Here is a 15,603-nt window from a genome sequence, read left to right on the forward strand (position 1 = left end):
ACTCAGCAAATTCTCTACTGTATCTCCCTTGATTGACTTGCTAACCTCCACTTGACATTGGTTTCTGAACATCTCTGTACTTCCTGGATTAACTGTTCTATCTTATCTATAAACTGAAATAAACCAGAGCTTGGAAAAGTATATCAGAGATCAAATTATGCAGCATATATGATTGGCAACCCCTGTGGACAAGAATTCAACCTCATACTCTGTTAGTCCTTGCAACAGTACCCTGTTTATGTGTAAGTCCCAGGTCTCTAGAGCTGTACTGTCTGGTTCAGCAGCCACTAACCACACGTGGGCACGTGACATGTGGCTAGCTCAAACTGAGATATGCTGCAGGCGGAAAATACATACTGGATTCCCAAGATTTAGCATGAAAAAAAAATGTAAAATATCTCATTTTTTTTATTGATTCAGTGTTGAAATGATAATATTTGGGATAGACTATGTAAAATAAAATGTATTATTTAAAGTGAAGTTTACCTGTTTCTTTTTACTTTTATTTATGATGGCTACTAGCAAATTTAAAATTTTGTATGTGGCTCACATTTGTGGCTTGCATTATATTTTTATTTCTATTGGTGCTCTAGAGGAACAACTAATGTTTTGTGGCTACCCCAGGGAACTCCCCTTCATTTTGCTTGAGTTGCTTGTTTTTATGTTTTAAAATATTTTTAAAGTTCATCTGTTCAGTTTTTGAAGCACTCAGTGTTGGCTGACATTATTTTCACTTGCCCAGGTAGCAAAATTAAAAAACCCACCAGAGGGCTCTAGAGCTATACTAACATTTTTCTTTCTTTTTCTTTCTTTCTGTCTTTCTCTTTTTCTTTTCTTTTCTGCCTCTCTCCCTCCCTCCCTCCCTCTCTTCCTTCCTTCCTTTTTTCCTTCCTTCCTTTCTTTTCTTCCCTTCTTTCCTTCTTTCTTTCTCTTTTTTGTAACCACTGGAAGCGCACAGAATCTCAATTGTATTGAGGGAATAGAATTTTTTAAAATATGTATTTTTCTATTACAATAATCTAGTGTTTGGGCATCATGACTGATTATTTACTTGAATGACTACTGCGCATAGAACTCTGGGCTTAAAACAAAGGTGTTTCAGTTACTCTCTGCCTTTAAGGGATAATGGGCCCAATTCAGTAAAAGAATAACAAAGAAAGGTATCCTATATTGAACATTTACTAAGGCAGCCATTTGAGAACATTTAACGTCAAGCTTAGATAAACATATAAAGTGACTTTCATTTGGTAGCATAGTCCCTCTCTAAACAAAGTATGCTGCCAAATTGCTGTTTGAAGTCATGTCCATGAAATAGTAATAATAAACTGCTGTATATCAAATATAACCCATTACACCTGCATGTGTCAGGCCCTGTGCCAGGTTCAAGGGCATATAGGGATGAATACAGTGAATCTTCACCTTCAAACATCTTTACCGTCACCTTCCTCAGCTTGTTATCATTAAAGTAAATTTTTGCAACATGTAATCAAGATGATGCAATTTGACCATAACTATTAGTAACAATAATGAGGATGTTGACCACGGGCTTAATAAAATAGTAATTGTATGGTATTTGTAATTTACATGCACATTATTCTTTTCTAGTTCAGAAGAACACAGGATGGGTAGTTTAATATTAGTATGAGTACTAATATTTAAAGAACTTTTATACGTGTGCAGATACTTTTGTTCATGTGATGTGACTTAAGATCACACAACTTGTGGCAAATTCAGGTTTTACGGGAAAAACGTCTGAATCAAAATCCCTCCCCTGGGCACAAGAGCACATGTCATTTTTTGGAAACAAGCAAATGCTAGTGGATCCCTTCCGAGGCACAGGTGGCTGCTGCCATTGTTGCGGTGCCTTCCTGGTGGCCCCCGTCCCCCACCCATTCTACTGCCTGCTTCAACACTGCCCTGTCCCGTGCCTGCCTTACGGGTACTGCCCGTCCTCTGAAGAGTGACTGGCTCCCTAATGTCCACGGGATGAAGGTAAATTAAAATCTTTTAGGGGCTATATTAACTATCCAACCTTTCGGGCCTCCCGCATTTAAACAGTACATAATAGATGCTTCATACAGATTTGCTGATAAGATGTAGATAAAATTAGACAGTCTGTTGTACCTTAGTGTAGTCTTGTTGTATGTACAACTTTTAAAAGGGTTTTCCCATCTGATTATTTTTATAGTAAAAAATGGGTTCTTTTGCTTTTTTAGTTTAAAAACAAACAGACTATGTCTATTCTATCTTTTGTGAATATACATGCCAGAAAAATGAAGAAATATTACCTTAATTTCCTAATAACTAGGAGCTATTTCATGTATAGAATGGTAAAACCATGGTTACAATTTTAAACACATCTTCCCTTTTAAATGTTTTCCAAACTCTTTTTTTTTTCCCCTAGAAAGTGATGTGCCCACCAACTGTCCTAGTCAGTGGTGGCCGTATGCGGGTCACTGTTACAAGATTCACAGAGAGGAGAAGAAAATCCAGAGAGATGCCTTGATCGCGTGTAGGAAGGAAGGAGGCGACCTCGCCAGCATCCACAGCATTGAGGAGTTTGACTTTATCATCTCTCAGCTAGGATACGGTGAGAAACCGTGCACTGGTGATATGCTTGAATCTAGTCCTGGCAGCCCCTCTCCCCACCCATCTCTGGGCAATTTCATCATAAATGTCAAATTTAATCCATTTAAATTAGCAATTACAGGAGCAATTTAATGAATGTAATAATAAATGCTAATCGTGCCACCCATGTGAAAATTCTATGGTAATTTAAAGAATTCTTATCACTAAAAGATAATTCAATGTATTATTTTTTTTCTTTTACTATGTAATCAATTTATGGATAGCTTTTAAATTATTATCTTTCTATAAATTATCCAGATTCAGAGCGGTCTGCCTTAAACTTGTCAACAATGTTTCATTCTTTGGAATGATTTGTGTGCATGTGTGCGTGTCTTTTCCTTTTTTAGGTCCATATTTTATCTCCTGGGGAAGCTCTCTCCATGAGCCATGTCACACTTTCGGATTTTCTTTTCTTTAGGAATCTAGCTAATGCTGCGAGGGGGTTGAACAGTGAAAGAAATGAGATTTTTTTTTTTTTGGAGTGGTTAGGTGTTGGCCTAAACCTTTGAAAGAAATTTGTATCTCCATTTTAGGCATATAATTTTAAAAATACATAGAAGATGTCTGAATTAGGAAAAAAAAATGGGTAAAATGAGTTGGGAGTGCTTGTGTTGAAGAAGAGCGGGTTGAGAAAGCACATAATGCTAATGGGCATTCTGCAGTCCCGGTGATTAAATGATTATCATTTTCATCTTGCACTGATGAGGCTGCTGAGCAACAGCTGCAGCTGTTCTTCATTTCCCTCCAGCAAAACAAGAGGAAATGGATGGTGGGGATGGTGGAGACAGTTTCCTGACACTTAGTGCCTGGAAACTGATGGGGGTTGGAGGAAGGAGGGGAAAAGCAATTAACAAATAGATGAGAACAAAGTAGAGTACTGGCAGAGAAAGACTTAAAAGACCCCCAGACCCTACTACTCCTGGCACCTGTGCCAAATGGAACTCATCTTGCTCTGTTAACCTCGTTGATTGTCACAGGCCATTACAATAGCTGGCTGTAGCCTATTGACAATTTCTTGATTATTCTATGTCTACCTAGCCTGGAAAATTCCGACTGAAAGATAATAATGGAATCAAAACTGATTATGTCTGAATAACAGTTACTTAAGTTTATCATGACACTTATAATAGCTAATCAAGTTTGCCAAAGAATCAGCGGAAAGCAGGTTAGTCAAGGTGCTGTAGAACTAAAGTACAAATTTTGCTCTACTTTCTAGCACGTGATGTAGTAATAGAAGAAACTGATATTTTTATTGCTATAATTATTTGGGAAAGTTGAATGGCCAAGTTGCTTTTATATTCTACTTGACAATTAGTAAATGAATTAGAAAACCTTCCCCTTAAAAAAATTATTGATAAGGATTTATTTATTTGAAACAATAAAATAATTATTAATAAAGGTAAAGTTGTAAAGTTAAAATTATGGCTCTTTATAAAAGCCTAGGAAAACCTTGTTTAGCTACTTGAGATAGTATATTTGATATTAAGCTTGTAAATATATTTCAAGTGGGTACATTGAGACCTGCACACATAAGTTATGGCTATGCCAACTAACTAGTTATAATTTCCCCAATTGATTTATCAAAATCAGCTTAACAACTTTACACCCACATATTATGTATTTTTGTAGGATCAAGATTGGACTTAGGAATTGCAAAAGCTATAGGTGGAGAACAGTTTAGTGAGAGGAATACGTATAGGAAACTCTTCATACTTTATTATGATTGTGGGACTTGGGAGGTTGGCATTTCATTGGTCTTCAACTGAAATCCTTGAGGGCTACATGAGGTCACTGTGAAGCATGTATTTATTGCTTAAAAAATCATGATTTGCCAAATCAAGTGAAAGGAAAAGGGTATCAGCTTGGCAATGCCATTCAACCCATGGCAGTGGAAACATCTGCTGGGGCTGGCACGAGGCCAGTCAGGGACTTCTCCAAAAGCAAAATTGAATGACAACTTTTAGGAGGAAGAGACTAGACCACTTAGCGAAATTCTTATATAGTGCGGTATTTTCCTCCTTTCAACACTCCATCTTTACAATCCTTTGGCAAGTAATTTTATTTTACTGTTAAAAGATAATACACCCAACATTTGGAATGGTATTCCTAGTTGTGCAAATTAAATAGATGTTGAATTGTATACTCTTTGATTTTTTAAAATTTGGAAATGTTTATTTTTTCAGCCAGGAAATCCTAGACCTTCAATCACTTCAGTTGTATCTCATTTTTGTTGTGATATTTGGAATTTTTCAGAATAACTGCTGATGAAATCAATCATGTTCTCAATAGAATCTCAAAACAAAATAATCACATTTTAAATCTATGTTAGTTGTTTTGGTTTTAACCTTATTTGGTATTTAAGTTTTGCTAGTATTTCACAACATTTTATGGTAAAAACAATTGCAGATTCACTTATATTCCTCGACTAATGAGTAAGTGCCAAATGTCAGGAGCCAGCCTCACTCCTCATTTTATTTTTCTCTCACTGTATAGATCATTCTCACTCCTAGTACAATGATTTATCTTTAATGGAAGCACCTAGAATATTCTTGATAACAACAGTCAGTAAAATAGAAGTGATTTTAAATGTTTGTCACTTTAAATCATTTGTAAGATTTATGGTAGGCAAATAGATTTGTATAAATAAGCTACCATATTTTTAACAATAGGAGTGCAGTTGGCATGGTAAAGTATTTGTAACAAAAAAAGTAGCTTCCTATGATAGGGAGTAATGGTAGACCTACCTCAATTTCATTTTTTCAACTCTCAGGAGATATAATCTATAACAGTGCAACTAAAGAATACAGTTACATTCACAATGTAAAGAATACATTACACAATGTAAAAGTGACAACATACAATATGGTTGGCATCTAAGTCTCTATGTAGCATTATGGACTCAGAGTGACATTCGAGATTATGATAGTGATAATTTCAAGGAAGTAGACTCCTACTGATAAAGCAGAATGCCTTCCCTTCCTGATGCCCTCCTGACTTGTGGAAAGCAACCTTTGTATATACTACTTTTGGGTTTTTCTTCCTGTTTAGAGCCAAATGATGAGTTGTGGATTGGCTTAAATGACATCAAGATCCAAATGTACTTTGAGTGGAGTGATGGGACCCCTGTGACATTCACCAAATGGCTTCGTGGAGAACCAAGCCATGAGAACAACCGGCAGGAGGACTGTGTGGTGATGAAAGGCAAGGTAAGGTCACCTGAATGGCTGATAATTAGAAAAGTCACAGGAGATTTTTCCTTCTGTCCCACTTTAATTATGCATGTTTGTGTAGATTGTTTTTATTCTATGTAAATTGACATGGATCAAAGTCGCACTAAATTCACATTCAATTTGTTGAGTCTCTCTCAATTGTCTAGCAAAGTCAAATTTTCAACAGGACCACAAAGGCAATGGACAGAAACTTTTGATTCAAGGATGATGTTGACCCATAACTATTAATAATATGCATGCGGATTTAGTTCCACCTTTGGCTGGTTGATCTGAGTGGATGTACAATAGTTAGAACTGTTCTGGGTTCCACAGCCTGGAGTATCTATCTGGAAAGCTACATTTATTTTTTCAGGTTACGTGGAGGTGTCATGTGAAATGATTGCTTCCATGATTTAAGTATGACCTTAGCAACTGAAGACTATTGTCAAATTATCTTTTGTTCATGAACAATAAACATAGTGGTTAAGAGGCTAGGTTTGCTTTGTGACTTATTCCCTCATTTGCAAAATGGGGACAAGAACGATGCCCAGCTCGCCTGTGGATATGAGTATTAAATGGGTTAATGCATATATCGTGGACAGTTCCTGCCCCAAGTTTATTGGTCAATAAATATTGGCTACTATTTTTGTCACTGTGGTTGCTTTTATTGTGATTGATTGAACGTTTAAGAAACGAGTACGTGTTAATTATGCAAAGAGTAGGCAGAAGGAACCAGAGAGCATCTTATGCTTGGGAGGAGATGAAAGGACAGTTTGGCTGAAAGCGTGGGGTTAGAGGCAGAAGGGGTGAATAGGAGCATTAGCGTTGAGGTTCAAGAAATGTGAATTATCTCGGGAGCGGCAAGACTAAATTTGCAATTTGTAAATATTAGTCTGGCTGAAGCCTTGAGTACCAGGTTGCAGTGGGTTGAGACCATGTGAGGGACGAGGAATTACAGTCAGACAATACAGAAAACATTTTTCAAGACATTTAGCAGTTAAGGGAAGGAGAGGAGGGATAACATTAATGTGAAATCTCTAAGGAAGCGGGAGAAGGTAGAATCTGAAACAAAGTGGAATGTTGAGACTTAGAACCAGGAGAACCTTCATCAGTAGAAGTTGGAAGAAGGAAGGAAAGGTGACTCTGGTTTCAGGGTTGTTTTCAACTTTGGTGTACTGGGCAAGGGAGTTGTTTCTGAATGGTGTATATGTACTTGGTTTACTTGAAGACAGAACTGACTGCTCAGAACTGTGAGCACCATTATCTAAGGACTTACAAGCATTTTTAGTTTCTCTCTGGACCACTCTGAAGAGTGGCTTGGACATCTAAGATACAAAATCATATTGGGGCTACAATCTCTTTTTACATCTTTGTAGCCAAAGTCAAATGTACTGTTTACTTGTAAAACATCAGTTTACCTTACCTTTCTGTAGATGCCATTTTCCCTTTAATAATCTTGAATTTTCATTTTCCTTCTCTGAGGCTCAATGACAAGAACGTAGCGTCGATGTCCCCAAACTGGTAATCCCTTATGTTTTTCTCTCTGCCTTCTGAAGGACGGGTACTGGGCAGATCGGGCCTGCGAGCGGCCCCTTGGCTACATCTGCAAGACGAAATCACAAACTCAAGCTCCAGGAATAGTGGAAGTCGAAACAGGCTGCCGGAAAGTGAGTACACGATGTACACAATGATTGAGGATCAGCAAATATTCTTTGATACAGTTGGTTTTATTTTTATATGTGAAAGTGCTTTGTTATTGCAATAGCCAAATGTTTCAGCTGTGTCTAAAACCTTCAATGATTTCTTGTAAGTGTTGGATATCACTATTCTCCCTAAATATTTCTTTGGGAATTCTCTACAGTTAATATGGGGCTACTACTCATGGCCAATGGCTCCTCTTGGAATGTCGTGGGAATTGCAAGAGAGAAAACAGGGAATAAAATCACACATCCCCTAGAGCCCCGGGAGGTTCACCAGATGAAGGCAGGTTATGGGTGACAGATGCCATCCAGGTTTGGCAGCCTATGATCCTGTGGGTGCTCAGGGATATTTCTAGTAGATAACTTCAAGTTGTTGATAGCAAACTATCCTTACTCATTTTTTTCCATGTTTATAATATGCCTGATTAGCTTTCGTCTGGTGGCGTTCTCCTTAGTAGATCATATAAATTAGAGGCAGGAAGTTCAGACTCCAGCTAAGACCCACAGTAACTCAGTTAAATTAAAATAGTCACACAAGCCTACAGTGCTTCAACCTCACCTGGGTGACAGCAACACCTCCCCGCATGTCTTTTATGCTTCTCTGAGGATAAGGTCAATGGTCTCTGTAAAATAATGTTTAAAAGCGTAAGGAAACTACAAAAGTACAGGGTGTAGGGTTATCATTTTCCTGTTGATTGCTGAGTGGCTCTTGTTCCCCTTTTGTCCTTTCTCACTTCTCTTGAATAAAAATGAAGTAGAAATGAATTCTCTTTCCAAGAGTGTTGTGTTGTGGTCACATAATCTTATAACAAAACACCAGAAGACTGAAAATTCATGAGACATAATGTGGTACTATATAAATAAGCCATAGAGAAAAATAGAGCAGATAGAAGAAAATCATAGCATGTTAGAGATATGAAGGAGATTAGAGATTATCAAAATTCTTCTTCCAATTCTTGTATTCTGGAAACTTCAGCCTAGAGAAACTGTATAACTTTCTTATAGTCAACAGAAGTAAGAATAGAACCTAGGTCTCCTGCCCATAAACCACTGTACTTTATTTCATTACCAGTAGATTTACATATTCTTTGCCTAATGATATTCATATCCAAGAGATTGCATATTATTGTAACTTTCCAAAATAATAAACATCCTTAAATTTTTATTGCTTTTACTTAACCAATCTAAGTTTTATCTTGTTCTATTAATGATCGCACATCTTCAATCTTGATAAAAATCCAATGTCATCATTAGGATGATAATAATCAAAATGGGAAAATAACAGCAACCGTTTATCAAGTACAGTTATTATTATGTTCGTTCTAGTGAATTTGCAGGATAAATAGTCCTGATTAGAAATAAGAGGAAACTGAAGCACAGAGAGATTACATAATTTGGCCAGTTTAAAAACACTTGCTCTAGGCAGGGACTTCCTCAAAGGGTTAGGAAGACTAGGAAAAAAAAATCCACTTACCAGCAAAGGAAGATAACAAGGCCCGTGATGGGGGGGGGGGTCTTCCTGATAATTCAAAAAGCACAGGTCTGCTGTCACACAGATCTGGGATTCAATTTTCAATTCGGTACTACCAGTGTGGGGGACCCTAACCCAAGAAATTAACATAAAGTGGTGGGTCCTGAGTTGCTAACACTTTAGGATGCCTGACCAGATGCAAATGTGAGTCCTCATTATAAACAAGTTCCATTGTCCAGGCTGTGGGAACCTCACAGATGAGTGTGAAACCCAAAATTACAAAATAGACCACCAGGATCTTCAGATGGGGAAATTAATAGATATGATATTAAAATAAATGTGTTTCAAAATGTTTACAGAAAGAAAAAAGATGGACTTGAAACCATGGATCAGCCCACCAGGTTTTATGCAGTGTTTTTATTAGGGTACAATCCAAAATATTTTGATTTCCATTAAGATTTTTTTGACCCATGAATTATTTAGATGTGTGTGTGTGTGTGTGTGTGTGTGTGTGTTGGCAGTGGTGGTGGTTTTGGTGGTAATGATTTTTGGTGGTAGAATTTTGTTTTGTTTTTTAGTTTCTAAATGTTCGGGGAGATGGTCTTGATTTTAATTTCTCTATATTGTGATCATATAAAACTTTTTTTTTCATTATTTGTTGAGATTTTCTTTATGGCCTAGTTCATCATCAGTATCTGTAAATATGCCACGTGTGCTTCAGCAGAATGTTCTGTGATTATTGGGTACAGGGTCTATCTATGTTGAATAGATAAAATTTAGCAATGGTATTATCCAGATATTCTACATTCTTACTAATTTTATCTGCTTGACAAAATATTCTCCTTGTAATTCTGTCAATTTTTGCCTTGTATACTTAGAGGCTGTGTTATTGTATCTTTCTGATGAATTGTTCCCTTAATTATTATGTAATTATTGTCTTCCTTCCTAATAATGCCTTTTCTTACCATAAAGTTGATTTTATCTAATAGTGATATAGCTATGCCATTACATTTTAGAAATGTCTCTTGTAAATATATATCTGTGTTTTTATTTTTAATCTAATTAGAGAATCTCTGGCTTTTAACTGGCAAATGAGTTTAAATTTGTTTTTCCTAATGATGATACATTTAGATTTATTTCTACCATCCTGTTTTGGCTTTATTTTGTTTATCACTCTCTGCTTTCTTTTTTCTTCTTTTCCTGCATTCAATTGGTCCTGTTAAGTAATCTTTATCCCATTTTCCCCCTCTACAGGTTTGGGAACTATACCTTCTACTTCTATTTTTTAAATAGTTCAACATATATGTGTATTTTTGAGACAGGGTCTTGCTCTGTTGCCTGGGCTAAAGTGCAGTGTGACATCATCATAGCTCACTGCAACCTCAATCTCCTGGGCTCAAGCGATCCTCCTGCCTCAGTCTCTTGAGTAGTTGGGACTACAGGCACGCACCACCACACCTGGCTAATTTTTCCATTTTTTGTAGAGACAAGACTCTCACCGTGTTGCTCAGGCTGGTCTCGAACTCCTGGCCTCCAGTGATGCTCTCACCTTGGCCTCCCAAAGTACTAGGATTACAGGCATAAGGCACAATGCCTGGCCAATCAACTTACATTTTTAACATGCATTCCTGACTTGATGAAATTAAAGTTAATATCTCTATCTGCTGCCTGAACAAAAGGAACATTATTATTCTACTGAAACATTTTTTAAACTTTATATTTTGAAATAATGGTAGACTCACAAGAAGTTGCAAAAATAGTAGAGTTCCCCTGTTATCATCCATCCAGCTTCCTCCAATGATAATATTTTATCAAATGATAGGACATTATCACAACAAAGGAATTGGCATTGACATGATACAGTTAACTTATTCCTATATTATTCCTATTCCATTCTTGAAGCCTCCCACCTTCCAATTAATTATCATTGCTATTACTATAGGCCATTAGACCTGGATTTACTAAGGCATATATCAATTTCTTTGGTCAATAGAATTTTAGCTCACTCATTCCTCCTGAGTTAAAATCCCTTCTTTCCAAGATAAATCTTTTATTACTTCTTTCGCTGGGGATCTGGGAATAGAAAACTCTCTGTTTTTGTTTGTAAATGTCTTAAATTTATCCTCACCCTGAATAATAGCTCAGCTAAGGCAGTTTAGAATTCTAGATTGACAACTATTTTCTGACAGCAATTTATACATTTCTTCTTGCTCTTATTTTTGCCACCGGAATTCCTGTTCTCACACTAATTCTGTTTCTAAGTGGGAATTCTATCTTGCCTCTGGTTGACTTTAAGACCTTCTTGTTGTCTTTGGCATTCTACAGGTTTATGACAATGTGTCTAGATTTGGAATTATTTCATTTGTTCCCTTTGGTCCTTAGTGTGATTCTTCTTTTTGAGGATTCATAGCTATCTTTCAATTTTTTGAAAATTATTAGTTATTAATTTTATTCACAGCTTCTGAAACTTAGGTCAATGTTCAACCTTCTCGTTCTATTGTCTTTGTTTTCTATCAATGTGTTTTTAACCTCTTTTCGTATTTTGATCTCTTTCTGTGCTATATTCATCTAATTTACTAAATCTCTCTGAAACCCTGTTTACTATATTAATCTGACCATTGAGTTTTTAACTTCATTACTATTTTTTTTTCTAGAAATTCTATTTTTTGGTTCATATCCTTCTGTTCTTTGTGCATAGTATTTTGATCCTTTGCTATTAGCTATATTTTTATTTTTGTCACTAAATCATCTCAAACATATTTATGTTTATGATTTCAGAGGGTTTTATTATGTTAAGTTGTTGAATCTTCCCTAAAATTGGACATTTTCTCATGTGTTTTGTAATTTTTGATTGTGAGTTAGTTCCCATCTCCATTCCCATCCCTACCCCCAAACGTCATAATCTCACACGATCTGGTTTGTGGAAATATTTCTGTTGTATGGTTTTGCGTTCTACTTCTTTGAGTGCTTAAGAGATTCCCCTTTTGTAGATAAAGTATTACTTTAATATTTTGGCTGTGGATTATCACACAATGTGGATAGTGTAAGGTTGGAACTGTCACCTATCTGTGGCACAGACTTGACATTTATTTCAAACAGAAGAGTTTTTTCCTGGCACTTAGAACCCCAGAAGACAAGATTCTGTCATTTCCTGGTTCTGTGGGTAGAGTATTCTAGTTCTCCTTTCACAGAAGGGGTACCCTTAAGTGGGATCATCTTTATATAAGAACCTCAGTTCCAACTCCTTGCCTCAGGTGGGCCAAAGGCCAAATATCACATTCTACCACAGCCCCTGGGACCTTAATTTAGATCTGATAAACCCCTGGGCAATGATAACCTCAGTGTATGCATTTTCCATTCAGCTTTTAGCATTTTACTTATTTTTGGTAACTGGAAGATTTCTGCTTCTTCCTTTCAAACTCAAATATGGATTTTTACTTTATTGTTATGTTTTTATTTAGCATTTCTGTGTATTTGAAGTATGGGAAAGGAAACATACCAAATCCTATTGCTCAGAGTTTAATAAATGCCCTCTTATGACCAGATAATATAGCTTTACATTCATCATCTACTGTGTGCTTCAGTAGGCAACTAGGATTGCTATTCCCCAAATTGTTTCTTGTGGTTACTTACTCTAAAGCTGAAATCTTAGCCAATCTGTTCAGTTCCTCAGTGAACATTTCATGAGCAGTTTTCACTGGAAAATGCAGCAGAAGTGGAGAGAATGATTGCCCTCCCATCATGTATCATATTATGATTTGTCATCTGAGGAACAACGCACTACCGCTTTCTTTATTCATTTATATGGATAATTTTCATTGCGTTTCCAATTCTTCAGATTTGTGTTCTTTTGACATTTCTATTATTCATCAATATGTTTCATGATAGAAGAATCATTAAAATGATATTTCCTAATAAATATGCATGATAATCTGCTTGTTTCTTCTTTGCTTGACAACATTAATAGGGCTGGAAAAGACATGGGTTTTACTGCTACTTGATTGGACACACACTGTCAACATTTACAGAAGCAAACGAAACCTGTAAAAGTGAGAAGGCTTACTTAACGACTATTGAAGACAGGTATGTAACTATTTTAATTTTATTTATTTATTTATTTTGAGACAGAGTCTCACTCTCTTGCCTGGACTAGAGTGCAGTGACATCATCGTAGCTCACTGCAACCTCAAACTCCTGGGCTCAAGCAGTCCTCCTGCCTCAGCCTCCTCAGTAGCTGGGACTACAGGTGTGCCCCACCACATCTGGCTCATTTTTCTGTTTTTTGTAGAGATGGGGTCTCACTCTTGCTCAGGCTGGTCTTGAACTCCTGACCTCAGCAATCCTCCTGCCTTGGCCTCCCAAAGTGCTAGGATTATAGGCATGAGCCACCATGCCTGGCCTTAATTTTATTTTCAAATATGTCAAATAGTGAAAAATTTTCAGAAAAGCCTAAGTATCAGCATACTCTAAATTGCTCAGTAAATTATGTGTGATCTGGAGGTGTGGATTGTAAAGGTAGCAGCATTAAAAATAATATCCTTATTTGGATTCTTCATTGCAAACATTATAAACTGTTATGCTACTTTTAGTACTATAAAAATCAGTATTCAGAAGAGTTTATTAATAATAATTTAGTAAATGTAGTTTATAGTTCTAACTTTTTTCTGTTCTACTATCTGTCAAAAATTTTAAAGCAGGAATAGTAAGTATAAGTTGCCAGCTCAAAATCCTACTTTTGTATCTTTACCATTCCCTCTACCAAAAAAGAGGGCAGAAAGATTTACTGAATAATTCATTCTTTCCATTCTTTTCTTTGTTTTGCTAGGTTACTAGATTCAGAGGTCAAGAAAAATCACATGGACTTAGAAGTTTCTATATAACTTTTGACTTTTAGGGTCCCATCTCTTTTAAAGATAGATTTATTTATTCTTTACCTACTCTTTGCAAAGCCCTGGATTAGGCGCAGAAGAAAATTAAAAATAGTTTTAATATAAAGTGATATAATAGACTCTGGAGACTCAGAAGTAGGGAGGGTGAGGGTGGTTTGGGCTTAAAAATTATGTATTGGGTAAAATGTACACTATTCATGTGACAGGTACGTTAAAAGCCCTGACTCCACTGCTATATCCAATTTATTCATGTAACAAAAAACCACTTGTACCCCCCAAATCTGTTGAAATAAAACAATTTTGAAATTTAAAAAATACCCATTATAGATAAAAAAGACCTTTAAACTATCCATTTCATTTACAGTAAAGAGGTAAAAAATTGTTGTTTTAATATAATAAGTTATATTTATTAGCCTTTCAAAGCAGACCCAATAAAAATGTAGGAGATACTATTGATATTAAAAATACTTTGGTGAAAATGACAGTTGTCATAATATTTGCATAGTCCTTATGAAAGAAACATATTTCAACCCACATCCTGCTTTCATGTATAATTATAATGAAATGTCTAATACATCATAGCATCCTGATATAATGCTAACATCTGAAAATCAGAGCATAGATCCTTTTTATGTTATAACAAGAGAGGTGAACTGCCCTTCTTTAAATACTATGGGGTCATACACTGGTCTCTTCTATAATTGATCTTTTGGTCTATTGGAATACTATGTACAAGATTTCACTAATATTTTATATTTGTTTTTCTTTATGTGTCTTCTATGATGTTTATATTCAGTAGCTCACTAACGCTGTTGTTAAATGTGGTTTCAGACATTTAAGAAAACTAAATTGAGTTTGGAACTTTTAATTTTTTTGGTTCTGTTTAGGGAATGAAATTATTCAGACTATGGTCAGATAAATGTTCTGTTATTGTTAGGTTGCTCTGTGTTCCCTTTCTGCTCTTTCTGGAGCCATCTACAGCTCTCTTTGTGCCTGGGAACTTTGGGCACCATTTTTTCTTTTGCTCAAAAGAGAGACTTTTGCCTGTGTTGCTGCCTACATGGTTTTATGTGTGTCAGTGAAGACAAACTTTGGGTGCCTTGCCAAACGACTCATATGGTTACCAGATTATGCCAAAGGGAGAATCCCAAGGGAGAGAATGTGCTGGAATTCATGATTCTGCTTCCTGTTCTTTCTAGAGATTAAACCTCTGTTTCTCTACATTTCTTGATAATTTTCTCTTTTATTTCAGAGCTGAGATATAAGAGCAAAATTGAGGGGGAAATCCATGTAGATTATTTTATTTGTATTGTTTTTAATAATGTTACTATCCCTTAACTTGCTAAATCAAGCATTGAGTAGGGCATTTGGCCTATTTGAAAAATGGATTTATTTTTTAAAGAACATATTTTAAAATGCTATAGTTTTCTCCTTTGTGTTTTCAAAATTCTCTTAAATTTAAGGCTAGGCAAAGAGGAAAGCGAGGACTAGAGAGAAATGGCTTGAGTATATTTGAATGATTTTATTTGCTGAGCTATATAGTATTTCTCCTTCATAAGCTCACATTTCCCTTGTGAAAATTTATATAATTTAAATGGCATATAAATATAATGCAATATGTTTGGGTTACTAATTAAATTGTAGCTCAAACATAGGACTGAGGTACTTTTCATAAATTTACATAATTCTTTCTAAAACTTAGTCGA

At 35.9% G+C, this 15,603-nt stretch overlaps 1 protein-coding gene across 1 annotated transcript in view; it reads left to right on the forward strand.

Moving 5' to 3' along the window:
- MRC1 (mannose receptor C-type 1) overlaps positions 1-15,603 on the forward strand; it is an 80,821-nt gene that overhangs the window by 30,382 nt on the left and 34,836 nt on the right. The window contains exons 7-10 of the mRNA XM_045534233.1: positions 2,405-2,590; positions 5,677-5,834; positions 7,394-7,504; positions 12,976-13,091. Of these exons, the coding sequence (XP_045390189.1) occupies positions 2,405-2,590; positions 5,677-5,834; positions 7,394-7,504; positions 12,976-13,091 (571 nt within the window). The remainder of the gene's footprint in view (positions 1-2,404; positions 2,591-5,676; positions 5,835-7,393; positions 7,505-12,975; positions 13,092-15,603) is intronic.

The sequence above is a fragment of the Lemur catta genome, chromosome 1 (genome assembly GCF_020740605.2).
Source record: "Lemur catta isolate mLemCat1 chromosome 1, mLemCat1.pri, whole genome shotgun sequence".
NCBI lineage: Eukaryota > Metazoa > Chordata > Mammalia > Primates > Lemuridae > Lemur > Lemur catta.